The sequence below is a fragment of the Corvus hawaiiensis genome, chromosome 12 (genome assembly GCF_020740725.1).
Source record: "Corvus hawaiiensis isolate bCorHaw1 chromosome 12, bCorHaw1.pri.cur, whole genome shotgun sequence".
Classification (NCBI taxonomy): Eukaryota; Metazoa; Chordata; class Aves; order Passeriformes; family Corvidae; genus Corvus; species Corvus hawaiiensis.
In genome coordinates, this window is record NC_063224.1 from 8,904,146 (window position 1) to 8,931,799 (window position 27,654).

A 27,654-nucleotide genomic window follows, 5' to 3' on the forward strand; every position below is an offset into this window, starting at 1 on the left:
GAGTCCTCTTTGGCTTTCCTTTCTATGATGTCTAAGTCTGCAGTGGCTTGACTGAAGGACGGATCTTGGCATTTGCTACCCGTTCATGTGTCCAGAGATGTACTTGGAGGTGCTGAATGTGAAGCTTAAGCCAGCTCTGCTCATTATAGTGACCAAATCTGGCTACTTACATACAGCAGGAACAAAACTTGACTGTGTGTGAATCCTTGGGACTCAATAAAACTTGCTGGACTGTATTAGTTGCAGAAGTTTATGCCTGTACTGAGAAAGACTGCTTGCCTTGTTTGCTACTGGTAGAACCCACTTAGGATGTTTTTATGTTTTCTTTTCTTGTCCTGGGTTAGTCATGAAAAAAATTGCCAAGCAAGGCTTTACAGCAAGCCTGACTGGTGTACTCAATTAGCCAGTTAATAAAAGCTACTCAGAAAGTCATTCTGAAAAGGATGGGCTTGGTTTTCTGAGATGCATCAGGTAAGTTGATAGAGGGATCTTCCTGCCAGTTCTCATACGCACCTGGGGCTTTAGGATTTTCTGAAAAGACCCTCATCTTTAAGGAAACAATCTTCACTTGGGTGAAGTCAAAGCCTTTGCCTACTATAGCAGTAAGTAGAATTCAATAAACTCCAGGGGCTGCAGCACTGCTTTAAGCACTTCCCCAGAGCATTATGCTCACGTACGGGGTCTGTGAGCTTCCAGCTCAACTGCAGTGGCAAATGGAAACTTAAAGCCCAAGTCAAATAGGCCATGCAGCAGAGGCTGGAGGACAAAACCAGATGGATCTTTCATTAATAGAGACTCTGGTATTCACTGGATAAAAGAAATGAGCTATTCTATAGACTAAGACAATGGAGTAAACAGTTTGCTCTAGTTCTGTTTCTGCCTATCAGGGTATGTGCTGGCACAGACTGTGTCAACACAGATGTTGAACAACAACTTTGATCTGGGACAAAATGCACTCATTAATGCTATGCTGTGGGTAGATTGCAGATCTGAAGACATTATAGAGGGAGCAGCCAATCTCTGAATCTTCAAGTGTAAAAGGAAAACCTTAATAAGGATTGCTGAACCTGACTAGCTGCCTCATAGGAAATTGAAAGGTAAACTCTGTTTATTTTTCTGTCATTGCCATTAAATTAAGTCCAGCATAAGGAAAGACTTACCAAGTTATCCAAAATAATGAATAATGTATTTTTCATGTTACTGTCTTCATGAAAAATCCCAGTGGTTTTAGTCTTACAACGTGTGTGCACTTGTGTGTACTCGACAAACTCACTCTAACAACTAGAAGTACATCTGCATGCTGTCTTTTAATGATGGTATAAATAATTTCCAAAACTGTAAACTACTCACAGGTAATACATTTCTGTACAAGCTATAAATACACAAGTATCACACATGTTAGCAGACAGGGGTAGGAGTGACTGTCCCTCTAGTGAGGCTTTGGCTTAGTTCCACACCCTGAAAAGCTCCTTGTGAAGCTCACATGAACGTTTTATATTTCAGGATTGCATCCTGAAAATATCCCAAATGTAGAAATCTTTCAATTTCTATATAGCTGACCTTTCCTTGGAAATCCATTATTGTAAGGCTTAAACTCATGATGAAGATTACTAATGAGTGAGGCTGTTGTCCATAGTCTGCCACAGACACTCCCAGCCTGCTGTTCTCTGTGTGCATCGTTAGTGCCAGTACAGAGCCCAGACTGCTGCGGGGTGGGAGGGAGGTTACACATGGATATGAAATGCAGCTGTGCTGCAGGCTCTGTGCAAGAGAAAGGAACTTTGGACTTTTATGACTGGCTGTAGTTTCCTTTGAAGCTGTGTGGATGTGCCATCCTGAGGGGTTCTCTGATGGATAGGAGTTTTGTTGAGGGGGTAAAAAATTGCAAAAGAATTAACAAACACAGTATCAGAGGTGAATTCAGGCTCTTTGCCCCATGAATTTCATAGCATTTTAACCCTGATTTAGAGGAATTCACATCTGCTTTGATGTCTGATAAAAGTATATTCTTCTAAGGTAGACTACTGTTGGGAAAAACAAAATGCACCAAAGTCTTGACTACGCTTTGAAAAACTGAGCAATTCAGTGTTCTTGTCTGATGCTTAAAATACTTACAAAGCCCCCAACTGAACCTTGGAAAGTCCAACTGAAAGATTGCTGTGTGGTTTTGATTTCTTGCAATAAATTTAGATGGACTTCTATTCTGAAGTCCTTTTTTCTGAAAACTTTCTCCCTTCATGTCACACCCGCAGCAGTATGAAAGTCCTGGCAGCTCTCTGCAGTTGACCATGCCAAGCAAGAGCACCAAGGTCTGTAGAAACCAGCCCAGTCCATTCTTTGGTTTGAAGCAGCTCCCAAATGTGATGCAAGCAGCAGCTCTGTGTGGGGTTACCCTTATAAGCAAAGGCCAAAGGATCTCTCCAGATACAAACCTTCTGAAAATCTGGGTCAGATGGTGAGTGATCAAACACTGCTGGATGACTTCTGAGTTTTCCCTGAATGTCAGTCAGCATAGTGCAGAGAGCCTGAGCTCAGGGAAGTGCCAAAACCAGCTCCACCGGTCCCCTGAATCTTGAGCGTGTCAATGGAGCAGATATTTGAACTGAGAAGAATGATGAAAAATCAAGGCTCAAAGTGATTAACTCAAAGTTCTTGTCCTTTCTCTAAAGGCCCTTTGTAAGTCTGCTCCTTTCTAGTTATCTACTTACCTGTCCTTTGCTCGACCAGCCACGCCAGCCTCAGTATCCAGTTGGATTTCTTGTAATCCGCCTGAGTTGCAACGTGTAGGACCCCATTTCAAAAGCTGTTTGTTGTTGTCATCTTCTTATGAGGCCTGCAGAAAACCAACCAGGCAGCAGCGATGTGACTGGAGTAGACACTAAGGGGACTTGATTTCCTGTACCCTAGTTACTGTTTGCTCATTTTTCAATGAGTCCAAGTCAAGTACTGCAGGTTGACAATGGTCCCTGTGCTGCCTGGTGTCTGTTCTTACCCTATGTCTTGTTTCATTTCTCACACTTCTAACAATGCTGAAAAATCTCCAAGGACTGCATTTTTCAATGTGCTTTTACACACTGCCCCACTAAGCACTACTATAATCCTAATAAATAATAATAAATTATATATACTGTTATGATTATTTGGACTTACTAGTACAGAAGGACCCACATGATATGTATGTGCAAATGTGGAATTTGGGCAAATTCCTGCAATTGTTTGTTGTCTTCTCTTAACGTTGTAAATAAGATGTGCTAAAATACTCGGAAAGTTGATTTGTTGGGCTGCATCAATTCCAGGTTCCCTTTCTTGGCTGGTTTGCTGCGTGTGCTGCACTCTGCCTGCATTATCTGGGAGGTGATGCTGGTGTTATCTGAGTTTTCTTCTTCCATTGGAAAGGCTTCTTTACCTGCTTCTTCTGAGTGCAGGAAAGCCGTGGGCTGTGGAGCAGGTTCCACATTAGCCAGATCTCAGCAACTTTCAAGCTATGAACTACCATGAGATCTTTGTAAAAACAGGGATCAAATGTCTGTAGGTGTGGGGCAGCCGAAGGCTTGACAATGCCAAAGGTCTTGAATCCTTCGTGTAGAATGGGCTTGAGGTTGATTCTCTGTAAGCACATGCCCAAAAAGACATCGTCGATGGGGAACAGCTCCACCTCTCTGCAAGCCCTAGAGAGCTTCCTCATGGTGCAGCTGGACAGCAAAAACCCTCCTCCTCCTGCGTAGGCGGGGTAGATGCTCAGCCCGTACATGGTCTCTGGGATGTAGTATTTGCTCTTCCGGACGCGGATGGGACGGGCATTGTAGATGATGTCCCCAACAAAGAGGTCTTCAGCGGGATCGTGTCTCTTGAGGAAATCAACAATGTTCTCAACATTGACAAAAACATCAGCATCACCTTTAAAAATAAATTTCACGTTGTGGCAGAATTCAGCAGCCCAGCCCAGGAAGTGGATCTCCTTCAGGGTCAGGTTGAAGAAAGTGTCCATGAAGTCCCAGAGTAAAATGTCCCGGTATGTTTGACTCTCCTGGTGGATCAGGGTCTCCCATGTCGCCAGCACTGTCCTATTCTTTGGTGTTCCCAGGAGGAACACTCGCTGGATCTGCTCCCCATTCACCAAACCCTCCCTGCCCCAAGTTTTCCGGACAATCTCACGCCTGTCAAAGTCTTCAACTACTGATTTGATAGCAATAAGCAGAAAGGGACCTCCTGGTGTTTTTTGGCATTTCCTGGGCTGGTTAATGAGGAGATTGAAGTTTCTGTTATCCTTGTTTAGGAGATAGAGCTTGAAGTTGAAGGCAGAATCAGTCAGCGGGGGTGGAGTTGTAGTTTGGACCCTGTTTTTGGCCACTTCTGTTTGTCTCATGACAGGGGTAACTTGGGGTCTGGGGGCAGTTGCCTCTGCTGGCATTGGTCTCCGAGGTGCTCTGGGATCTGAGAGTATTTTTGGTGTTACTTGAGGCTTGTTCTGTGTTGGCTCCTTCTTTCCTGCCGGGACTAAATGCTCCAGCTGGGAGTAGAGCAAAGAACAAAGCGCTACCAGCAAGAAGAAGGTACAGATCGCATCCCCTTTGAGGCGAACTCTCATTGTCTCTCTGGTGTTCCTGGGACTGTTAAAAGCTGTGTTTGAGCTGCCTGGCACCACTGTCCATCTGTAAGAAAACACAGAGTGTGTCAGCAGTGAGGATTTGGCAGGTCTGAAGCAAGCAGGCAAGACTAACTGAAACATCATTTAAAAACTCAGCAGCAAAGCACATTTTACTCACACAAGCACTGAGACATTGAGGAACTTGTCAAAAGGCACATGGGGTTGCAAACTTAATGCTGATCCCAGTGCCAGCTCTGTGACTTGGTTAGTTCAGTCACTAAGCAGTCATCCATCATCCTGAAAACCACTCTCTAGGCACAACCCAAAATCCCACATCCCTTAACTGCTGAATGTGTTTTGCCATTTCAGAGATTTCATTGGGAAAAGCAAAGTGGAAAATGATGAATGATGCCATTCTCCCATAAATCATTACCTTTTTTTTTCCTAGCTTGATAACCATTACTTGCTGCTTTTACCCTTTATAACTCGAACTAGGGAGGCCCAGAGCTGACTGCTGAAGGGCAGACTCTCAATGGCAGTGTGTTGCTGGTTTTCCCCTGCAGACAGAGCCAGCTTTTGTTAAACCAACTGTGATTTGTATTCAAAATTAATACATTGGGTACAATCTAGAATTCACACAGGGCCTTTTTCCTGCCAATATTCTTTATAAAATATTAAACCATTGTAAGTAACTTCCATTAATAAAGTTAGAAGGGGCCATGGGTGTTTTTCCTCTGCCAAATTACCCTAAGTGAGAGGTGGGGAAATAAATCCCAATATGCAGAAGCAAGACAGAGCCTGGTGTTAGGAAAATTTTGTTCATGTATGATAGATGAAGCTGCCTTTTGAAATACAGGATTTTTCCTCACTTACACTTTTCCTGGAGATCTTCTATCTTATTTGATCAGTTCTTCAACTGCAAACAAAATGAGAATGAAAGAGTAGTAAGAAGGCAGCAAGCAGCAGGTAACCATAGTTCAGGGAAAGAGCTGGTCAGGTGTCTGCAGCTGCAGCAAAGGCAGGTCCTCTCACCAGCTTGTAGGTGCAGCAGCAACAGCAGAGCTGGAGAGAGGGCACCCCACAGCTGCTCCAGGAGGAGGTGAGTGACCATCCTAATTCCTACAGTCCACAGCAAAGAGGAAGTTGAGCCCCACCCAAAAATTTTCCCACAAGTGCACGTAAGTGTTTTATACACCCCCTGACAATGTATCGTGTTCATCCGTGATTTGTGGCTCTATCGTGCCGCTGCTGTACTAACAGAAGCTACCTGTGAAGGTATTACAGTTGTCTGTCTTGACTTAGCTGAAATCATATCCAAAGACAACTTCTGGAATAAAAAAAGCTGGAGAGGAACTTTTGACAAGGGCATACAGTGATCAGACAAGAGAGAAGTACTTGATAAGAATTTGGTGGTATCTCTTTTCAGCAAATCTCCTTTTATTGTCCTGGATTGGATCACCTGCTAACTGTTCATTAACCATGAGTTCTGTATCAGCCATAATGTTAAGTTTTCAAACTCAAAATTAGATTGACAAGTCTGTAATGATGAAGTAATAAAATGGTGGCATCTGTGGTATCTAAGCAATATTTTGAGACTTATGAGGAAGAAAAATTATTACACCGGTTGATTTCTTGGCCAGCCCCTTTAACATTTTCAGATGCACATTATTTGGACATCATTATTTAAATACTGTGCTTTTTCATTACTGGTTAACTTCACCGCTAAGTTACTGTTGCAATAGAGAGTATTTCATCATCACATGCTATTGCACATCTTTTCCCCAAGTACAGCTCCAAAATGTTTACTGACCTCATCTGCTTTGTCTCCATTATTTATGAAGTCGTTATTTTGGAAAACAGCATATCCATGCCTTGGTGTAAGGCTCTTTGCATTCCTGGTGGATTTAAAATCACTTTGGCCTTGTCCTGATGACCATGGGTTTTTTCCTTAGGCCTTGTTTCTTGCCTTTTTCTGCCCTCTAATAGAGGTTTTCTTCATTTGTTAGCTTTTTTTGTTTACCTTTCACTCTTCTCCTAAGCGAGGCAGATGTTTTCACTGGCATAACTTTGATACTAATAGCAGGATTGAAGAATTTTCTCAGATCTCTTGTAAATTGTTCAAATGTTTAGAATGTTCAGGATCTGTTTTCTGTTTATGTTCCTTCTGCCACATGGCTTGGCTCATAACTATGTTCAGCCTCATGAAACAGTCCCTCCTGACATGTATAGGATGTTGGTTTGCATTTTATGTCTGAAGTCCCATCTCTTTCTTCACAGTAATAGCAAATTTCTTTTTCCTTTTCTATGCAAAAGTTTTGATCTTATTTCAGCTGCCAGGCTCCAGATGGTAATTAAGGAGCTGGATGAAAGTCCTGGCTTTTCCTGTGTTTAATGTTATCAGCAAGGGTTTGGAATAAAATGTGTGTGTCATGAAACTCGTAATTTCCATGGCTTACAGATTTATCCTGCCAGCATCTCAGAATCTGGCAATAAGTGTCCTTGGAAAAGCCAAGAAAAACCCTGAACTGTTACAAGCCTGGGCTGATAGCCCAGATTTTCCTGTTTTCTTTTATTGAAAGTAAAGGATCCGAAAGAGTGATTTCCATGCTGAAATAAAACAGTTCAGTGCTGAACATAGACCTCTCATTTTCAAAAGAAGTTGCCAGCACTTGAAGTGATTCCTTGATCTAATTATATGGATTTTCCAGTCTTTGTTAGATATTTCCTTCTTTGGAAGGAAAATACCCTCGATTATTACACCAGTGCAAGCTCTATCCATGGATGTCAATGTGGGAAAAACTGTTCTGCTCTTGAATACAGAGGGACTAATGATTCTGGCAGACACTCTGGTATGTCCTAAAGCCAAAAAGATTATTCATCCACCTTGACACCAGGGGAAAAGAATTACAGGGCTATCAAAGTGAGCTGGAAATATTTGATGCCAAAGAAAAGAGATGAGAGCACAGCAGAGTGTTTCTCAGCACAGCACATCCCTGAGTGTCTGTATCTGAGGCAGATGCACCTCTGCTTCCTCTGCAACCTGCGAAATGGAGCTGGGCTTACAACGTGCTGCATCACTCAGTGCCTTGAGGAATGGCTTGGCTGCCAGCGCTGCCTCCTGTGTCCTCCAAGCTTGGAAAAACAGGCAGCTGTCCCTCTTTGTGCTGGCTGGCTGGGGATGGATACAGAGAGATGCTGACTCTGGCTTGATGGGGTCTGAATGCGATAACGGGGTTTGTCTCCCCAGGACAGCGAGGTCCTGGGGAAGGCTGGGGATGTTGCATCCTGAGCTGTGAGCACCAGCAACATTAGAGGTCTGAGCTGGGCAGTAGGAAGAGGCTGATAGGTCCCATATGCATGAGGTGGCAAGATGGGGAGTCCATAAATAAGGAATGAGTGGGAGAACCAAGCAGGCACAGCCTGCACAGCCCAAGAGGCAACAAAAGGCTGGAAAGCTGGAAGTGGCTAGGGCTGGACATGGCACCCTGATGAGCATCCAGGAGGGAATCTGACCTGCACTGCTGCACGCTCGGGCAGCGGGCCCAGTCCTCTGCCTGGTTTTCATTTATTTGAGAGGAAGATTCTGAAACATGGCCAAGAACAGCTGCAATAAAAGCAGTCAAATGACAACTAAAAAAACCCAAATTGCTAGCTCTTCATTCCCAGTTGAATGATGTGAAGCCTTGAGCTCATCCTGGAAATCTTTTGCAGCAGTCATCACATCTCCATCACTTGGCACTTCTCCTCAGGGCTAAGGTGGGAAAAGTCCTCTGGATCCTGTCCCCAGATTCAGTCAAGAAGCCTTGGTGATTCTGGCACACTGCTTTGTGCCTTGAGGAGTGGTTATTCAATCCAGCCAGCCTCGCGAAAAGCAGCTGGGATAGCCAGGCAAGCTGAAAACGTGGTACACTGAGCATGGGGTACAAAATCAGCACTGAGCTCTGCTGCCCACTCATCCCAGCCTGGCTCATGGAAGCATCCATCCCCACCAAGCATGGCTGGGGGGTGTCCTTGGATCAACTTGCTCCCTGCTGCATGGGAAGTGCTTCCAGCTCCCTCCTGACTCCTCTCCTTGCTCCTGATGCTGGAGCTGCCACTGGTAGGTTTGGGTTGGGCAGCAGAGGGACACTGTGTGGCCATGCAATATGTGGGGCTGTGGTTGCTGAAGGAGGTGTCTTATCTTTCTCTGTAAAATGAGCTAAAGAAAGTGTGTGGGATCCAGCATTGATGGGTTTGATGAGGTCTTTTTGTAACCATCAGAGAAGCTTGTATAATTCTGGGTGGTAGAGATACTTTGAAGCAATGCTTCAGGCTTGAGATATCTGTTTTCATTTTGTGTTGGCTGAATGCAGTGCACAAGAACAAAGTCATCTGGTAGCAGCCAGTGCAGGATACTGAAACCTGCCTGGGCTCTGGCCTGCAAGGGGAGAAGTCTGTGCACATGTCCCTCTCCTGCCTTGTTTACAGGAATTTTTCCATCCACATTCCCTCAGCAAGAGCAAAACAAACTCCCAGGACCCTCCTCACCTTGTTCCTCTGCCTCAGGAAGAGTCCTGCCACTGTTCAAGAAACAATAATGGCATGCCCTATGCCCATCCTGCAGCTGGGGCTGTGTGAAACAGACGTGTGCAGATGAGCTTTCTCCTACCAGAGCAGGATGCTGGCACCAAGAAGTCTGCATTGCCTGAAGCCCTGGAGGCTGCATCTTCCCACTGACACCCTTGGTCCCTCTGAGGTTTGGGAGAGTGTTTGACTTCTGCGTCTGCACCAGTTTAGTTTAAATGTCTTGCTGAACACGTGGACATGGGAAGCATTGTTTTGGGTGAGGAATCACATGTTTTGCTCTCTTCAAGCTGCATTGGGCTGCCATCCTTCTCCTACCCTTCTACGGGAACCTGAAGTGAAGTGCAAAGGCCAAGGCTTCAAGTTCTCAGTCTTGTGCTGGCAAAACCTCATCTGGGCTCTTTGGGGTACCCACAGGGAAATGTGTCAGCTTCCAGCGCTGACACATGTGGGGTCATGTGTGTGGGGTTTGTTCTGCCCCACATACAAAAACTTGCATGAAACAACTTGAGTTTAATCATTTAAGCTGGGTTTGAAGTGTTTAAAGGGGAAAAGTACCTCTGTGTGTTGGAGCAGGGGAAGAAGCCGTGTTCCATTTCTATGTTTGGGTGTCATGTAATGGGTTTTATTCCTGCATGGTTTGGGGTTTTCAGGTTTGTTTCTTTCTTGCTTTCTTTCTTTGTTTTTATACCCCACAGTCTATGCAAAGTCAATAACCTCACCAAAGTTATTGCTTTAAGTGGCCTTGGTGCTGAACAACTCCTCTCTGCATTTCAGGGTGTTTGTGAAGAGGTCTCATTTGGAGTTACAGGATTATAAAGTGACCCTGAATTATTTGATCTTCTTGATTTGAAGACAGAGGTGGCTGAAACACAAAGACCCCTTTTGGCATGTTGGTAAGTGCAAAGCCCTAAAAAAATAAAGCAACCAAAACACTCACTGTGTTGCCTTACCAGATAAAAACTCATCCTATTCAAGCTTACAAGTTCTGAAGTCTATAAACAAACTGAGAGCAGGCTGTAGGATTTAATTAGCTGAGTGTCTTGAGAGCTATCCCAGGAGCTGGGATCATGAACCAGAACCAAAGGAGCACAGTGAGGGGGGCAGAGGCTCAGTGCTCAACTGCACATGATGGCACAGCTCGGACACTGCTGGCCAGTGCCACAGTCACAGCACAGCAGCATCACCACTGCTGTTACTTGCTGTAGCAGCACATGGAGGCAAAAGCTCTGTTGAGTCAAATACTAAGGAAGCAGGTAACAAAAATGCAGGCCCTGCTCCAAAGACAATTTCCAACTTTCCTGTCAGAGCTGCTTTTCAGGGCATTTTAAATTTTTTTTCCAGGCCAGAGCAAACGAATGGATGAGATCCATGCTGTTCCAGGACAGGGTGCCTTATTTATCTGCTTGCCCCAGTCCTCAAATATGTAGTTTGATCAGCTTCCCAGCTGGCTGGTCCAATTTTACTGCAGTTTCTCTGGTTGGCACTGCCAGCCTTCCCCTTGCAATGCCAGTCACATTGGATAACTGCTTGCAAATGGCTGCTGCAGTCGCCTCCTTTCGCCTTCCACCCCAGTCACGAAGATTTTATGAAGTGTACAAACTCGAACACAGAGGAACAGCACAGCTGCTGTGTGAAGGCTGTTGAGATGGCTGTTTCCATGTGCAGGGGTCCCAGAAAGGACCTTGCCCCTCCTCGTTGGGCAGCGGTGCGGTACCGTGGCAGCTGTGCATGGGAGCGCTGCTGACCCTGGGCAGGACGGCTGCCAGCAGGACGGAGCTCCAGGAAAGGCTGGCTGCCAGCACCCTGCTCCCCACGCCCTGCTGGCCCAGTGTAAGTCACTCAGGTGCACATGGCACATTTTGGGGGCTGCAGCTCGTTTTATCAGTGCGTGATGTTCTCCCGCCCCTTCCAGGGCAGGACACGCCACGGGGGCAGTGCCCGCTCAGGACTGTGCTGTGCCAGGCACCCTTGCTGGGCCCCAGCAAACTGGGAAAACTCCAGCTCCTTCTGAGCATGGCACCACATCTCTAATGAGAGTGCTCGACTGCCTGCAAGGTAGAAGGTAATGCACAATGACCTTTTGCAGGCTCAGCAGCCTCCAGAGGTACCTTCCTAAATTCAGATGCAGTCTTGCTCATTGGCAGTCTGATTTTCAGAGTGGCAGAGTACTCAGCAGCTCAACTCATACCCTGAGTGCTTTGGGGAGACAGGCCTCTCCTGAGTAGCCAAGGTGAGCAATCTGCCCTCTCTCTTCCAAACATTAATTTTTCTGGGCCCCAGGAGGAAAAAAAACTTTGCAGGCTTGTGAAGGGGTAAGAAACAGTCCTACTGAAACGAACACCTTCCTTTCCCAGCCCTCCCCAGGCTGCAGTGCTCACCACCTCTTCAGCTCCCAGACTCTCTTCTATTATGATAAATAATTTGCCTGATGCAGCCCAAACCCAAGCAATTGCAGTGCAGTAGCATGGATGTATTGTTACACCCAGGCTCAGATGGGAGAGGGAGAACCTGCTGATGTGCCCCACTAATTTCAAGATTATACCCAACACATAAGTTTCTCAGAATCTGCCCAAAAGTTATTAAAAAATACGATCAGTAACTGCCTATTTCACAGGGGCTAAATTATTTTCTATCTTTGTGACACTAGAGAGCTTGAAAATTCCCATGTTCTGCTCAAAGCATACCACAGTGTAACACGGGGAAGAGTCATGTCCTTTTACTGATGGAAGAATAGCTTGTAAATGTAATGTGCCACCACTGGAACATGTTTGTTCAACATGTTTTGTTGAAACCCTGTCTCAGAGCATTGTCTAAAGAAGCCCCAAACTTCTTTAAAAACAACCTAAACATTCAGAGAAGGTTCTTTGGAAAGTAAAGTGTAAAGCAGATGTCTCAGGGCTGGAGCCTGCGTGTTCAGAGCCTGCAGCCGCTCCTGCTGCGTGTTAACCATCACGGTCCAGGTTGCTGCATGCAACAACGTTCAAGAGCAACAAGGCAAAAAGAAAAGCTGGGAGCAAAGGGAAGCAGTAAGGACAGCCTCCAGTTCACCCTGCTCGCTGCACAGCTCTCCCCAGCCCACCCGGATCAAACACACTTAATAGATACTTACATCCCATTTGATACCGCCGGTCCCGTGTCCCCTCGGTAACGTCTCTGCAGCGGGCTGCCAAGCAGGCACATCTGGATGTAGTTAGTGTGAGACATTCCTCAGCCTTCCAGCGGAACCGGGGAAAGCCTCGGGGCGCGGAGCAGCGCTGGCTGCGGCGCGCTCGGGGCCGCTCCCCGCGGGCAGCGAGCGGAGCCGGCCGGGCCGGGGCGCGGCGGGGCTGGGCTGGGTGCGGGCCGTGCTCAGCCGCAGCCGCCGCAGCGAGGAGAGGACGGCGGGGCAGGGAAGGAGCCGGGGCCCCGTCCAAGCCCTGACACGTGATGGGGCTGGGGAGCGCCGACGGCTCCAGCGCCCCGCGGGACAGGGCGGAGGTGCCGAGAGATTGAACGCACAGCCAGGCTGGGGACTGCCACCAATTCTGCGGAAAGGCTTCTTTTTTCTCCCTCCCCCCCGCCCCAATACATTTTTTTCAATAGGAAATGTAATTTTTCTGAGTTTCTTTTCCTTTTCCTTCTATACTTTGGCTTTTTTCTTTTAATTCCCTAGTGAGTATTTACCTCTGCAAAGAGTCAAATTGAAAAACTGAGGCTGGGTTCAGCTCAGAAGTTAAATCCACTTGGGGGTGGATTTCGTTTTTTCTGGTAGGGAAATGATGGGAGGAAGTGTGAGCCGAACAGTGCGGAGGCTGAAGACAGATTCAAGGGTCTTTTCCAAAACCTGTAACAAAAAAAAAACCCAAATCACTTTTTTTTTTTTTAATTTAATTTGAAATACTTCAAAACAATTTTTATTTGAAGTCAAATCTAAATTGCTATCATTACTGATCTGCTAGCTGAGCGCAGCCATAGCCCTTCCCATCCCTGTGGCTGTTTCTTTGTCTCTGCAGTGTAAACAATGGCCCTTATTCCTCTAACAGAGGCCAAATGTCTGGAGAGTGCCCAGACTGCGGCCACTTTAGGGAGCAAAGTTTTTCATTTACTTGTCATAAAAGCAGGTTTTGATCTACTCTGTTGTTTTCACGAACACCTCTTTTAAAAACATACTGTAAAATCCCTTTTTGTAAGCATCTGTGCTTTTTTTGATATAATTTTGATTTCAGCTCAGGTGTTGCGCTTTACTGAACACACTGTCTCATGAAGAGTGGGTTCCTGATGGGTCACCCTCAGACGCTGCACTCAGGGAAAGTCCTTTCCTCATGAGTGGCAGATGCCTGAACCACAGCGGGTCCCTGCTGAACAGCAGAGCTGATCAGAAACTTCAGCCATAGATGTTACTTGGCTTCAGCCTTCCCTGTGCCAGCCCAAGGTACCTCTGTTCTTTTCTTCTGCAGCAGCAGCCCCAGGCTCCTTTTCACCCCTGCTCTGTAAGGAGGCAAAGACCAGGCTCCTGTCTGCCTTTCAGAGGCGCTGGCTGTGGAGGGAGGGGGACTGCTCCCTGAAACCACCAGGAACTCACAGCAGTTATTTCCACCATGATCCCTCACCCAGGTTTTGGGACCTGCCACCCTTTTTGCTTGCTCCCAAGGGGTGAGAGTGAAAACAGAGGCTTTCATTGATGTGCGGTGCCTTTGTAGCTGCTGTGGCTTGGACAGTTACCCAGGGAGCTTGGAGGTGGATGCTTCTACTTGGTGGTTGTCTCCCTGGACCTTGTTCCCTGGGCACTGATCCATGGCTGGTTTATTCTCACTGCCAGCAAAGGTGCCCGTGGTCCATCCTGGGTTGTCACTCTGTTTTACAACATTGGGTCAGTGATCTCACTGACCCTCCTCAGTAGGTCAGCCCTGTTGAGCCCAGGGTGGTGTATCCTTGCAGCTGCTGTAGGGCAGAGCCCTGCTCCCCTCACTGTGTTCCTGCAGGCCATGCAGTTGGGAATACAGCTTTGTTGTAGATAAAGAAGGGCTGATCTTAGGATTTTCAAACAGTGTTTGAGATTTATGAGATTCAGGGTAAAATACATCTCTGCTCAAGTTCATGGCAAAAGGAATGTCCCCGGATTCAGCTGCTGGGTCAGCCAGGGGCTTCTTGTGCAAAGCTGCTGGAGATTTTATGTCTCAGCTCCTTGGCTTCTACCTATGGGGCAGCCTTGTGGGAGAGCTCACTGGTAGCAAGGCACTTGGGATTACAGTGGTGCTGTGGCCTCAGAGGAGTCCCAGATATCCAACAGCACTGAAAGAAACACAGTGAACTCCTCCAGGTGCCAGGGGTGGGACAAACCTCCTGTTTTGGCCATGCTGGCTGAAAAAGGCTCATCAAAGCACTAACTGGAAACTGAACAAACACGGAGGCTTGGCTTGGTTTTGTAATCAGAGCTGTTCTCTTGCAGGTGGGGCACCAAGCTTGTCATGTCAGTAGAAATGTGTGACTTTGTTATGCATCCAGCTCTGGAGCTGGTGATCATCAATGTGGCCAGAACTTCAGTGACCCCTGTTCTTACTACTGCAGTTAAGTGTTCAATGAAAGTCTCTGAGGCAGTTTTCATCAAAAGTATATGTTTATTTATAAAAAAGAATGGGGAAAAAAATATATACCAAAGTGCTTTTTCTATAAAAGACAATTCCTTGGAGGCTGAATGTCCTAGCCCCAGGTATGCCTGGCATTGCAGTCCATAGCTGTAGGTGGCTGATCCAGATCTGATGCTGAATATCATGGGAATTTGGAATTAGAAGGTTAGCAAGGGATTTTTCCACTGAAAACCAAGACACATTAACCACACATCTCATACAGGTTCCTATTAGAGATGTACAGCCAGATCCCTTCAGTGGGTTTAAAATTCAATCCAGAGAAGAAAAAAGAAATGGACTCTAGGCCTTTAATTGCTTCACTGTTTGAGTCCATCTCCATACAAAAGGCACATGGCCAGACCCCTGTCCAGTGTAAAGCACCAGTGTCATGCATACACTCCAATATGTGGGTTAGACTCAAGAAACCCTCTTGACTCCCATTCGTATCTCTGTGGTTTAAGGAGTACAATACCAGAGGTTCATGGCTACACCAGAATTTTCAGATAAACTAAGTCAGCAATTTAAATGAATTTGAGGCTCCTCATTCTGTCCATGCTCACTTCTGGTTTCGGAGTCTGTGGGCAGCTGGCAGGGTGTGGTTCCTTTGGGAAGGGAGACAATGACCCAGGCAGCAGGACAACTCCTCAATGCTGAACCTGGCTTTGAAATGAATGGCAAAACTAACAGATATTTTCCTTTGAGACAATTTTGTGTCAGGGTATCCTGTCAGGTTTACTTCTGTCAGATGCCTCATGTCAAAGTGTAGCTGGTGAGCATTTTAACTTCACTCTCCTCTTTGTTATCATCTGTTTGAACACTGTAGCTCAGCTATGCCAAAACAAATCATTTGAATTCTCCTTTGGATGGATCTTTTATTCCTTCTGGCAGACTGAAGGAGACTCCTTCAAATCTGAAACATGGTTAGAGCTACAAAAACAATCTGTACCACAAAAAAAGTGCCCTCTTGGATCTCTTCCTGTAAGCACAATTTGGCCTGATTTCTGTTTGTTTTATATTTTTTCTATTTTAGATTTTATATGCAACTGATTAGCACCTTTATTTGCTTTAAATATTGTGTTTGATTCTGAAACACCACCACCACACCTGAAAATATTTTTTTCACAGATATATATCTCAGTATATTGAGAAGAGCAGTTACTGGGATAAGGCCAAATTCTCCAGCAGCAGCACTGCCCATGGCTTATCTCCCACCATGATGATGTCTGGTCATGGAAAAGGAGGTATGAAACAGCCACTGCTATGTCCTAAACCATGCCATGGGCTCAAGACAATTTCACCATGGAATATCACTGAAAAACCCTTTTCCTTCAAGCCTCTGCAATGAAGGCACCTGTGAATGCTGTTAAAGATTATGATATTCCAGAAAGGTTGCCAGGGGCTCCAGCACTTAATGGCACTTCTGACAGGGAATATGTGAGTAAGAAGAAATACACATGCCAATTGCTGGCAGAAAGAAAATGCACAACGCTTGCATTCAGAAGAAAGCATTCATGGTTAATCCTCTATAAAAGAGTAATAGCAGCAAAAAAGTTTTCTGGACTTGAAGTAGATGCTGAATAATAAGACTTTCTCATTTTGAGCATTAACAGCTGCTACAAAAACTAGTAATTCACACTACTCAGTGGCTGCCTTATAACTGTATGTGCAAGTTGTGCACATGAATAGCTGGTCTGAGGGCTTAGAAATATTCATTACAAATGAGACAGCAGGCTATGCATATGACCTTGTTTTCTTAAAAAAGTATTTTCTGCAAAATATAGAGCAAACTCTCTTGCTCTTAAAGTAATTTTCAAGTTTCTGATTTTTTAATTTTTTAAAATATGATTTGTCAGGTGGGTTTCTGCCAAGCAGAGTTCCCCAGCTGGGATCTATCAGGAAAGCTAAATGCTTTGAGGTATGGTTCCACAGCAACCTAAATTAGCTAAGATCAGCACCACTGTGCCAGTCCTAAAAGCAAAACAGTCAGAGAGGTAATTGCTTCATTTTGGGAAGAGCACTGGTACTACTGGAAGGGAGAGGGTAGGATGTGGAGCAGGAATGGAGGAGATGAGACTGCAATGGCACTGATATCAAATGGCTTAATAAAAGGTGATGGAGCCACAGTCTTTGCAGAGACGGGGCCTGCATGAAGTCCTGCTTCCTTGGGAGCTAAGGGGAAGATGGAAGCAGATTCACTCACACCCTGAAAACCTTCTCCTCATCTTTAACCCCCTTCCTTTCCTTTCCTGGCTCTGTATGTAACCTAGGGGATTCAAAATCTCCATGAAATGAGTCGTGTTTCTCTGGCTTACACTAAGGATGTGGTACTCAGCTCATCTGAGGCACATGGATCCCAGCTGGGTCAAAGCTGGCCATCTAAATCCTGCCCATCCAGGTCTCCAATGACTGATGCTCACAGCAGGTGTTCCAGCAGAAGAAGGGAACATTTCCAGCCCCAGGAGCTCGGATTTGAGCCCACACCTGAATCCAGGGTTGTGTTCCTCCTTACTGAATTACAGCTTTGACTCCAGGAAGGAGTAGGATGTGAGATGTGGTTTAAAAGGCCATCTGGCCCTGGCTCAAAGTTGTTCCTACCATGACTGCCAGCAGCCTGGTATTTGCATGTGCACACAAACTTGGTGTGTGTGGCCAGAGCCACCCTCTGCATCTGAAATCATTTCCATGGCCCACTGGCTATTCCCACAAATGGGAAGGGCAAAAAAGGATAGAATTAATGGAAAGAGGTTCGTAAAAACCTATCAGGAAAACACTGGGAATATGTCAAAGGTAATGGAGCTGCTGTTGTGCTTCATGGGACCCATGTCATGCCAGACACTTGTTGCTCTGTGCATTGTTACAGCAAAGGTGCAGCTGCTCTGTTGCAGTCTGCATCAGCCATACCAGGGGACACTCAGCTTCTCCCACTGGAACTGAAAGCAGGAGTCAACCTTGGGGTTTGGGAGATTTGTCTCTTAAACCATTTTCACCCTAAAAATCAGTGCAGGTAAATCCAGGCACGGTGGCAGCTGATGCTCGATTGTCACACGGTGACAGCAGCGCCAGGGAAAGGCTCTCTGTAGATCCTGCCACCTGTGGGACACAGCAGTGTGAGTTGTCCCCTCCAGGGGCCCAGCAGGCCGAGGGTGGGTGGTTAGGAAGTGAGTGAAGGCACGAGCAGCCAGCTGGGTCAGGTGATTGCTCAGCTCTGTGGGCTCAGGATGGCATTTGATGCTGCAATGCACCTGAGGGCAGCAGTTCCAATCCATGCTCCACAGGTAACTTGCTGATGAGGAGAGTGTTTTCCTTCCAGCACTGTGTTTTGCTTTTCATAGCTGCAGGCTCCCTCAGGCTGGCAGGCAATAACTAATTAACATATTACTGTCTACCACAGATGAGAAAAAGTTGACAATCATTGTCTGAATTTGAGTTTGTCCATATTGATTGTTCAGTGCCTGCCACTTGTTTGACAGCAGCAATCTTTTACCCTGTGGAAGATTATGGCTGTCCCTGGTAGAAGGAAAACCTTCAGGTGGTGAGGTGGGAAGGAGCTACAATAGAGCAGGGTGGAACAGATACTCTTGCCATAGAAGTTCTTCGTTCTTCAAACAAAGAAGAAAATAATGTAAAATTGACTTTTCCTTACTTTTCCTTTTGTCTTTACTTAATGTCATGGCTGAGGGCAAAAATGTTTTCAGTATAAAAACACATTGCAGCTCTCCAGGTGATGGCCCTGGACACAGCCTGAGAAGCACTGGCACTGTCTGCTTCCCAGAGAAATTCTATGAGAAACCTTGCTTGCTTTTCTCCTCTCCCTCATTCTTCCCTAGGGCTTTCTGTCTGGCTGCTTCCCTGTCACAGTCCTGAAGGAAGTTACCTTCCCTTCCCTCAGTCCTGAAGGAAGTCAGGGTGAAAGCCTCTCAACAGTTCACAGGAAGGTAGTGCTCTATTTCTGGAAACACGATGAAATAAGGAAAGTCAGAGGTCCAAGCTGGCTTCTGCCAACACAGAACCTCTCCCCTGAGCATTCCCACCTAGATGGAAACCTGTGGTGATATTCAGGACTTTACAATCCCAGACACTGGCAGCAGTTTCATACAGTAGCTAAAGCAGGAAAGCCCTTAGCAATGGCACTGTCCTTTGAGCTCTAGGAGCAGTCCTCATTGGAATAGAGGCCCAGGAGCTCCTCTGCCAAGCTGATGAGACCGTTTTCTTCCAGGGCTGCGATCAGCCGCGCTATTGTGGCCTTCTTGCCCTCGGACTGGATGAACCTGAGGAGCATCTGATAGGCTTGTTCATAGAGTCCCTCTCGGTCATACTCCAGGGCCAGGTTGTCGATGACAGGGTCACGCAGGGCCCGGCAGGATTTCTGCAGAGAGCGACCCACTTGCTTCCACTTCTTGGACACGGACTTGGCAAACTTCTGGTGGTCATCTGGTGTGATTGTTCTGTTGTCTGAAAGGGGCAAAGGCCAGGTAAGACATAGAATTTTCATGGCTGATGTGATGCAGCTTGGGCCAGTTCAAGGTTTGGTCAATATTCTGTGGAGCAGGGAGTCTGAGCTCCCCTGTTCCCTTACAGAAATCCTCCCACAACAACAAAGCATCTGGGCTTGCCCCTACCCTGCAAGCTTGGGAAGGCCTGTTTTCTTTTTTTCTCCCTCAGAACTGTCCTGTGGTTTGCCAGAGCTTTTTTTTTTTTTTTCTGATGGACACCCTCTTCATTTGTTTTAGCCTTTCAAAGGCAACTTGGTAAGGCCTTTCTGACAAAGTCCCGTTTCCTATCTAGGCATCTTCAACATACTGAAATGCTGACAGGAGCTCTCTCCTCAGTTGTTCAGCACTGAAGACTGTACACAGCTTAAGCAAGCTCAGAAATTATCTAGCTAATCGCAAGCTGATATTGCTACGTGAGACTGTCTGAAAGCTCTCTGTAGAGACAGACCCCAAAGCCAGCTGGTGAACTGAGGGAGCCTGGACAAATCAGTCCTGTCTGAAAGTAGGGCTGAGGGTGCCCACAGTAACTTCCCCAGTCTGATCCAATCTACACTATTAACTCACCTCAACTAAGTGACATGGAAGAAGAGAAAAATACTCTATATTCTTCCTTCCAGTATTAATTTTAAAATGTGAGGAACCTGGAAGGAACACAGACTCTGAAACATCTGGTTCTGTGCCACTCCAGAAAAGAAAACAGGTTGAGGCCTGATCTGAAGAACCACGGCAGTATCTTTGCACTACTGCAATTCCTTCCTTATGGGATGCTGGGAAATCCTTGGTTTATCTGAGGTAGACCCCAATAGGTAGTCATGATAATTCTCCCTCATGGGCTGTGAGGCAGACCAAGGGCTCTGTTGATCAGTTCTAGCTACTCACCAAACTGTTGTCCCTGAAAGATGAAGGTGACTTGTGGGGGAAGGGAGCTGCCTTGAGGAGAATAAGGCAGAGATGAGCAGTCTTTTCCAGCCACATTGTTGTTGGTGCTCTGGTGAAGCATCAGGCTCTTGAGGCATTCCTCCAGCTCCGTGATCTCCTCATCCGGCAGGCGGTCAGGCTGTAACACAAACAGCATCAGTGACTCCTGCCAGGGCCACCACCTTGCAGAGCTGTAGATGCTGGTGTCAAGAGACGAGCAATGAGATATAGCATGAGCTGTCAACCAGCCAAATGAGATGGTCTGTTGGAGCTCTGGCTGTAAATGTGTGGATTTGAATCTGTAATGTGATATGAAATAGACAATCTCTCCCTCCTGGGTTTCTCAACTGTAGCAGCGAGTGCTTACAAGTTGCACAAAACTGCTACTAGCCCATGTTCATTTCCAGCAGCCCTCAGCAAGAATTAGGGTGCCCTGCAGGCAGCAAGGCTTCTCCCAATTCCATAGGAGGGTCAGACTCACAGAACAGGGTGACCTGAACAGCTCATGGCCACCCAAGCAGGCAGCTCCTGTTACCCACGTTCTCTCTCTCTCTGCCCCTCTGCTCCCTAAGGTTTGCTGTTCCTGGGTCCTCACCAAGCCAGTTTTTTTCACTAGCCAAGAGAAAATTAGTCTGACGTCCAAAAAGCAGGTAATGAGAAAAGGAGTAAAGAAGGCAAAACACATGGGAAGAGTCAAACCTGGCAGTGCTGTGCCTCAGTCAGAGCTAAACTCTGGTTTAGCTCACTTACAGCAGGTACCCTGCACTGCTCTCAGCAGATGACGGCTGTGCCCCAGTGCCATCTTTCTGCCTGTTGCACTGTTAGGCAGGGGTCAGACTGAGTCACTTCTGGGGAACTGAGAATAAGCCCCTTTCTTTTGTCCAGTCAGCTAGTTCAGCACATGGAGGGAGCAGCAAGCCACAGTTCACAGAGTATGTGATATCACATGTTGTTTGGTTTGGGGATGAAAGGTTTGAGTCTCATTCTCTGCACTTACGGAATAGCAACCTGGCAAAACATGCTCTTGTGACTCATGTTCCTGAGTAGAGAGTGAGTGCCTGTTTCTCAGGACCATTTAGAGGAACTAGAGCTAAAGTTCCAGATGGAAAAAAAAAAGAGGAGGGGAACACGCCAGTGAGGTTAATCATGTCAAGTGCCTTGTAGTGAGATGACAAGATCTCACTGTTCTTGCAAACAGGATTAGAGTGCCAGTGACAAAATGTGCAGTGAGCCAGATGTTAGAGGAAAGAGAGAGACTTTGCCTTCAGAAGGGCAGCCTACTCCTGCTGGCAGCAGATGCTGTGTGTCCCCACTCTGACACAAGTTGCTGGTGTGATGTGCAGTGTTTACACTCCCATTGCTCATTTCCAGCTGCCATTACCTTTGCCACTCTGGGAGGAGGTGCTGTGTGAGGCAGGGGAGGGAGGTGCAGAGCAGTGACGGTTCCACCCAGGACTGTCCTCTCTGCCTGCCCCACAGCTGTATTGAGGCACACTTGTGCCCTCAGGTGCCATGCAGAACTCCTTGTCTTAGTGGGGATAACAGCCATGCTAGTGGTTCTACACAGAAGTCAGTTAGCAGGACCTTTGTAGGCTGCTTTAGGTAACTCTATTGCCCTTCCAGAAAAGTGCACAGCTCTTTTCTCAGAAAGGGCAGAGCTATTTCTCTGCATTAATTAAGAGCTGAAAGACAGAGAAGTTTGTTAATCCAACATGCTGCATCAGAACAAGATTTGCACCACCTTTGCAAGCCCTGTGCCACCCCTCCTCATTGCTGCCCAGCCTCCCTCCCTCTCCCACTCACCTTTTCTCTGTAGATGCATTCCAGGCAATGATCCTCATCCTTCAGCATCCTGTCAAGGTGCTCACTGCCAGCCTTCAGCTCCACTTCGAGAGGCACCGTGGTCGTGGCCAAGGAGAGCTGGAGGTGACTCTGGAGGGACTTCTGGAGCGCTCCTTCCCGGTAACTCCGCAGGAAGCGGCGGCAGTTCTCCTGCTTGCAGAACCTGAGCTGGACTATCAGGTGTGGGTGGCTGCAGTGCACTTTGAGCATGTCCACACCATTCACGCTGCCTGTGGAGTCTGGCAGGGAGAAGTGAGCACAGTCACAATCCAGGCATGAGCCAGCCCACCCAGACCCACGCCCATCCACAACAAGCCTACAATGGAGTAGCTTTTGAATTCTCTTTGTGATAAGTCCTCTGGGATGGAAAACCTGTATGTAAAACCAAGAGGGAAGGATTAAGTTTACGCTGCCCTGCCACCACTGATCTCCATGAAGTATGGCGTCCAGCTGAAGATGCATGGAACTACATCCCAGGTAATTATATCAACACTGCTTATTAGGGTAAGTTTTAGATTTGAAGTTCCATTTCCAGGGCAGAGATGGTTATGACAAACTGGTAGCACAGCGAAGTTTATTGTTGGGGTCCCTCCCCTGCCATGGAGCCCTGGGAGATGGGCCCTGGGGGGGAGACAGGGGGTTTCCCTGCCCCTGGTCAGTCTCATTTCCCATTGGTTGTTTTGTGTTCCCCAGTGTGGCCAAGGACCCTGGGGTCCCGTGACTGTGGTTCCTGAGCATACCCCACAGTTTATAGATGATAGCTCAGTTCAGCTCAGTGCTCAGTCAGCCTTCAGTCCTTGTGACTGGAGTTTTATGCAGTGATGAAGGTCCTGGAAAGAGACCCAGTGTTTCCTCTCTAGCCCATGCCTAGAGGTAGCTTTTGTCTCTCTGAGCCTTTAACACATCTCACAAACAGCAAATGACGGATCCACCCACAGGGATTAAGCTGCTTGAGGCTGGGCCTTGACTTGTTATTTTGCACAGAGAATTAATTCATGGTAAAACCTAAGCCAGGAGAAGCCAGGGATGTACCCTCTAACATTAGTGTAGGAGGAGCACAAGGGATGTGGAAACAGAAATTCCCAGGACTTCATTCTTCCTTCTCCCAGCAAAATTTAATTTTTATTATCTGTGCTCACTATCCTTGTCTCCACAGGATTTTATATGCTGATGATGACAGTTCAAAATATGTGTTTTTCTCTTTTTTTGCAGCAGAGGCCCACGGGAGGCTGCTGTACTGCTTCCAGACCTGACTGAACCTCACGGGCTGTCATTGCACAGGGCTGTGTGGAGGCACCAGCTCACACTGGCACTACATCAGGTATTTCTAAACCACATGTCATGGCACGGAGGACAATCCCATTGTCCCAAGGCAAGGCAGACTTGTGTGCTCCACATTAAGCAGGACAAGTGATCTGGCATTTAAAAGTACAGCATCTAACAGTGGCTTTACATATTTACTAAGTCCTGTTTGCATCTGGTCTAGTTTGGACCAGATGTGTAACTGACCCATGGGTTTAGGCACCTAGAAAAGACATTTTAATTCACTGTGGATGACCAGGAATGTCTTTTCATCACTTCCTTCATGCTTCGCTTTTTATGAATGCTTATTAAACAAAATTTCCATAATAGGGCAAGAGGGCTGGGGAGGGAAAGCTGCAGAGACATGGAAACCTTTATGAATAGTGTACACGACAGTTGTAAAGCTGCCTCAAAAGACAGGACTTTGCAGGAATTTCTGCATGAAACCTCAGACAGCTTCATATTTCATGTCCTTTTCAGGTCTGAATAAGCATGGTAGTATCTCAGTTTTGTGAGCTTTCCTTTAAATGTGTGAGCAGATTCACATTCCAGTGCCACAAAGCAGCCATAAAGCAAGCCTAATGGGAAAATTGTGTTAGGCTGCCTGCTTCCTGTTTCCCATATTTGGATGGAGCTGCAAGACGAGCAGGCCTGTATTGGATAAACTGACTTGGCATGATTTCCAGAAGAAACTGCAGAACAGTTAGACAAGCCCAATTAAACAATACAGTCTCAGCCATGTGACAGGTAAAAAACACCACGAGTCTTTCTAGGTAAGTGTGATAAACTCTTCAAATCACTATTATCCTGCAGTGTGCTTGGTGCAAGGGTGGATAGAGAAACACAGTTTTATGGCTATTTGCATCTCAAGTCCTTTTTTGATGTAAATAGGGTTACATACACCTCAAGCTAATGTGAGTCTGTTTATGTCAGAAATTAATTCATACTGGCTATCACTTGATTTTAAAACCACCTTCTCAAAGCAGAAATCACGTTTCTATGGTGGTATAAAGACAGCAATTAAATCTTCTTTCATAGCAATTGCAATCTTTTCCCCTCTTATATAAATGGATTTAAACAAACATTAATAAAGTTGGATAATTCATAGGATAGTTCAAGTTGGACGAAAGCCCAGGCAGTGTCTAGCCCAACCTCCCATGCAAAGCAGGGTCAGCTCAGAGGTCAGAACCAGTTGCTTAGGGCTTTATCCAGTCCCATTTTGAAAGCCCTCGAGGACGGAGAATACACAGTCCCTTTGGGTAACTGCCTGACTGTCTTCATGGGGAAAATATTTGTCCTTATATCTGGTGTCTACCCCTCATTTCAATTTGTGCCTGTTGCCTCTCATTCCCCAAGCACCACTATGAACAGTGGTGGCTCCATCTCTCCCTCCCCACAGGTATCAGAAGGCTGTTGGTAGGTCCCCTGAAACCTTCTCTTCTCCAGGCTCAACAGGTCCAACTCCCTCAGCCTCTCCTTGGTGAACTTCTGCTGAGCTTGCTCCACTTTATTGCCTTTCCTAAACAGAGTGAGCATGAACTTTCCTTACCCAGGAATGTGAGATTAAAGGAAGGCATGGCACTGCACACCAAGATACCAGAGAGGATGGGTACCTGCTAATGCCAGCTTCAGGGCCTTGAACACACAAGGCTTCTTCTGGGAGCTCTCGTAGAGGGACGGCAGAGCGATGGACTTGCACGTCGATTGGAGAAAGAGATAAGCACTGCCAATCCAAGGAGTGGGGCTGCCTGCCATCTTCAGCACCCTACAAAATCACACAGGCAAGCTCAGAGACCATAGGGGAAATGGCCTGATGCCAGGGGAGTGCTACAGCACTGATAGGGATTTACCCTTATTTCTTAGAGGAGTGCTGATGTCGCTAAAGCAAGTGTAACCTTTGAGGGGTTTACTGTTACTCTCTAAAGCACAGCACAGCAGGACATGGTATCCCAAAGACAGCAGCTCACAAAGCTTTGCTTTCGTTTTCCACTGGAGTCCACTCATTTTATAGTCCAAAGATACTCTGAAGCAGAGTTTCAGTCCTTGTGCCTCTGACTGACCAACCAAGCTGGCAAAATGTGAAACGATTGAGGTGCTCCACGGAGCACCCAGCAGTGCTGGCTCTGGCACGTTCCCATGGACTGAAGCCCTATTGCAGCCAGAGATGTTCTCCTCAAGTTCCTGGTCCCCTGGTTGTTCTCAGGGCCCAGAGCTCTTGTAACAGGACACTCTACACAGGACAAGGGTAATGGTTTTAAACTAAAAGAGAGTAGATTTAGATTACATATAAGGAAGACATTTTTTACAGTGAGGGTGGTGAGGCACTGGCACAGAGAGGTGGTGGATGCCTCGTCCCTGAAAATATTCAAGGCCGAGTTGGACAGGGCTCTGAGCGACCTGATCTAGTTGAAGATGTCCCTGGTCACCACAGAAGAGTTGGACTAGATGGCCTTGGAAAGGTCCCTTCCAACCCAAACCATTCTGTGATTCTATGGCTCAGGAGTATCCCTCTGCTTTGTTTATGCCCTTTGTTCTTGTGCCTCTGCAGCGTTAACCCAGCGGGTGAATCTTCCCGTCCAGTGAGCGCTGCCCCATCCCAGTCCCCGCTCCGCGGTCAAACCGCTGTGGGGTGCTTTAAAAAATCAGCCCCGGACGGTAAGTCACGTTTGTGATCATGGTTATTGCCTTTTTTGCCGACTTCTGGCAGGCGTCAGGCCGCTGCTGCTCAATTCCCGTCACAGCCTCGCTGGGAGGGGGCTGTCCCTAAGGGAAAAGCGCTGGAGCAGCCGCCAGCCGCGGTCCCGCCGCGCTGTGCCGCCCGCCGGGCCAGCGGCAGCTCCCGCTGCCCGGGTGTCCGCTCGGTGTCCCCCCAGCCCGGCACCGCGGGGCCCGGAGCGCGGCCCCTCCGGTCCGGTCCGGCCCGGCCCTGCGCTGTCTCGGCGGGGCCGCCCGGTCCCGGCCCCGCGTCCCCGGCCCCCCGCCCGCGGCAGCCCCGGCCCGGCGGCCCCGGGCGGCTTTACCTCCTCACCGCCGGCCTCGGCCCCGACACTTCCGCCCGGGCGCGGCGCCGCCCGCCGCTCCCCGCGCCGGGCCCGCTGGCGGCTCCGCTCGGCACCGCGCTGCGGGCGGGGAAACGGGAAGGCGAAAGTGATCCCAGCAGCCCCGTGGAATGGCCAGCGGCATCGCACTTCCCTTTCATCCCTTCTGTTTGTCCAGGCCTGCCCGAGCCGGTGGCGGCCCCAGGCCCGCACAGGGCAGGGGCTGCTGCGGGGGAGCCCCGGCCGGGGCTTGTCGGGCCTTGACGCCTCCAGGTGTCCCCGCCACGAGGCCGGCGGTGGCTCCGCCAGCCGCCCACCCAGCTCGGCCGCTTGGTCTCTCGTGTGGGGCAGGCTATGTCAGCTATCAGAAATACTCTGTTGGTGGCTCCAGAGCTGCCTGAGGGCTGGGATCGGGTGTATATCCTTGGAACATTAGGGACGGAGGCGAGTGGGGTGGCTTTAAGCCCCTGCATGGCTTGTGGCTGACACACGCGAGGCTGGTAAGTCACGGCTGGGACATGTCAGCTTCCCCCGTGGTGCTGCTAAATGAGAGCTTGGATAGGTAGGGAGAAAGAAGCAGCGTTTCCCGAGTCCACAGACAGGTTCTGTGCAAATCAAAGCATGATTTGGGTCTCCATTGCTCAAACTCAGGTAGAAACCTCCTGCCCAGGCTACATCTGCCTTGCACAGGTGCCTTGTGAGCTGAAGGATAACAGCAGCTCCCTTATTTGTCCCCAGCTGGTGAAACGCTGGCATGGGCCTGGGGCCAGGTTTTGTGCCCAGGTGCAAGCTGCCATCACTCTGGCTTGGCAGTGGTTTGTGCAAACTGGGAGACTGAACTACAAAAAAAAAGCAGGAAGCATTTAAAAACACTAAAAATACATATATATCTGATGCTATTTTACAACATCAGTATTATGGGGAATTATAATGTCAAATTAAGTTGTGAGCTGTAAAACCTGCCTGCAGAAGCACATGGCAGAACAAAGGAGCACATGGTGGCACACAGAGGCTTGTCTCCACCGGGCCCTGGGGGGAGGAGGTGTCACATGGCAGACCCCTACAGAGAGGAGCGACAGACAAGTGAACAGCGAGTGATCACCCCATAGAAGGACATTGAGAAGGTGTGTTGCTGGTGTGGCAACATGGGATAGGTCACCCCATAAGGAAATAGTGTGCCTTAGAAAAGTGTATAAAACCAACTCACTCCTTTGAATAAACGGTTCAGATTCCCTGCCGGTCTGGATCTGTCATTCAGTCGCTGACAAATGGTGCTCCCTGTGTGAGGAATTTATTATACG

The 27,654-nt window shown here is 47.5% G+C and overlaps 2 protein-coding genes across 5 annotated transcripts; both read right to left on the reverse strand.

The window, feature by feature from the left end:
• Positions 1 to 1,288: 1,288 nt before the first annotated feature.
• B3GNT9 (UDP-GlcNAc:betaGal beta-1,3-N-acetylglucosaminyltransferase 9) lies at positions 1,289 to 12,572 on the reverse strand. Of its 4 annotated transcripts, none has more exons than XR_007206316.1 (3): positions 12,264 to 12,572; positions 3,151 to 4,652; positions 1,289 to 2,833 (listed from the first exon to the last, which is right to left on the reverse strand). XR_007206316.1 is itself a non-coding variant. In XM_048316457.1 (3 exons), the coding sequence occupies exon 3, from the start codon at positions 4,586 to 4,588 to the stop codon at positions 3,344 to 3,346; it is 1,245 nt and encodes a 414-aa protein (XP_048172414.1). In that variant the 5' UTR covers positions 4,589 to 4,652; positions 5,462 to 5,504; positions 12,264 to 12,354; the 3' UTR covers positions 1,289 to 3,343. The 4 variants fall into 4 exon arrangements, 2 of the variants coding, with proteins under 2 accessions (XP_048172414.1, XP_048172413.1); XR_007206317.1 differs by having other exon boundaries at positions 1,289 to 2,602; positions 2,709 to 4,652; XM_048316457.1 differs by adding an exon at positions 5,462 to 5,504 and having other exon boundaries at positions 1,289 to 4,652; positions 12,264 to 12,354.
• Positions 12,573 to 14,731: 2,159 nt separating this feature from the next.
• Positions 14,732 to 26,596, reverse strand: TRADD (TNFRSF1A associated via death domain). The gene is made up of 5 exons (XM_048316458.1): positions 26,336 to 26,596; positions 24,929 to 25,080; positions 21,975 to 22,252; positions 20,133 to 20,310; positions 14,732 to 19,212 (listed from the first exon to the last, which is right to left on the reverse strand). Exons 1-5 carry the CDS (start codon positions 26,512 to 26,514, stop codon positions 18,905 to 18,907), a joined length of 1,095 nt encoding a protein of 364 aa, XP_048172415.1. The 5' UTR covers positions 26,515 to 26,596; the 3' UTR covers positions 14,732 to 18,904.
• Positions 26,597 to 27,654: the final 1,058 nt, after the last annotated feature.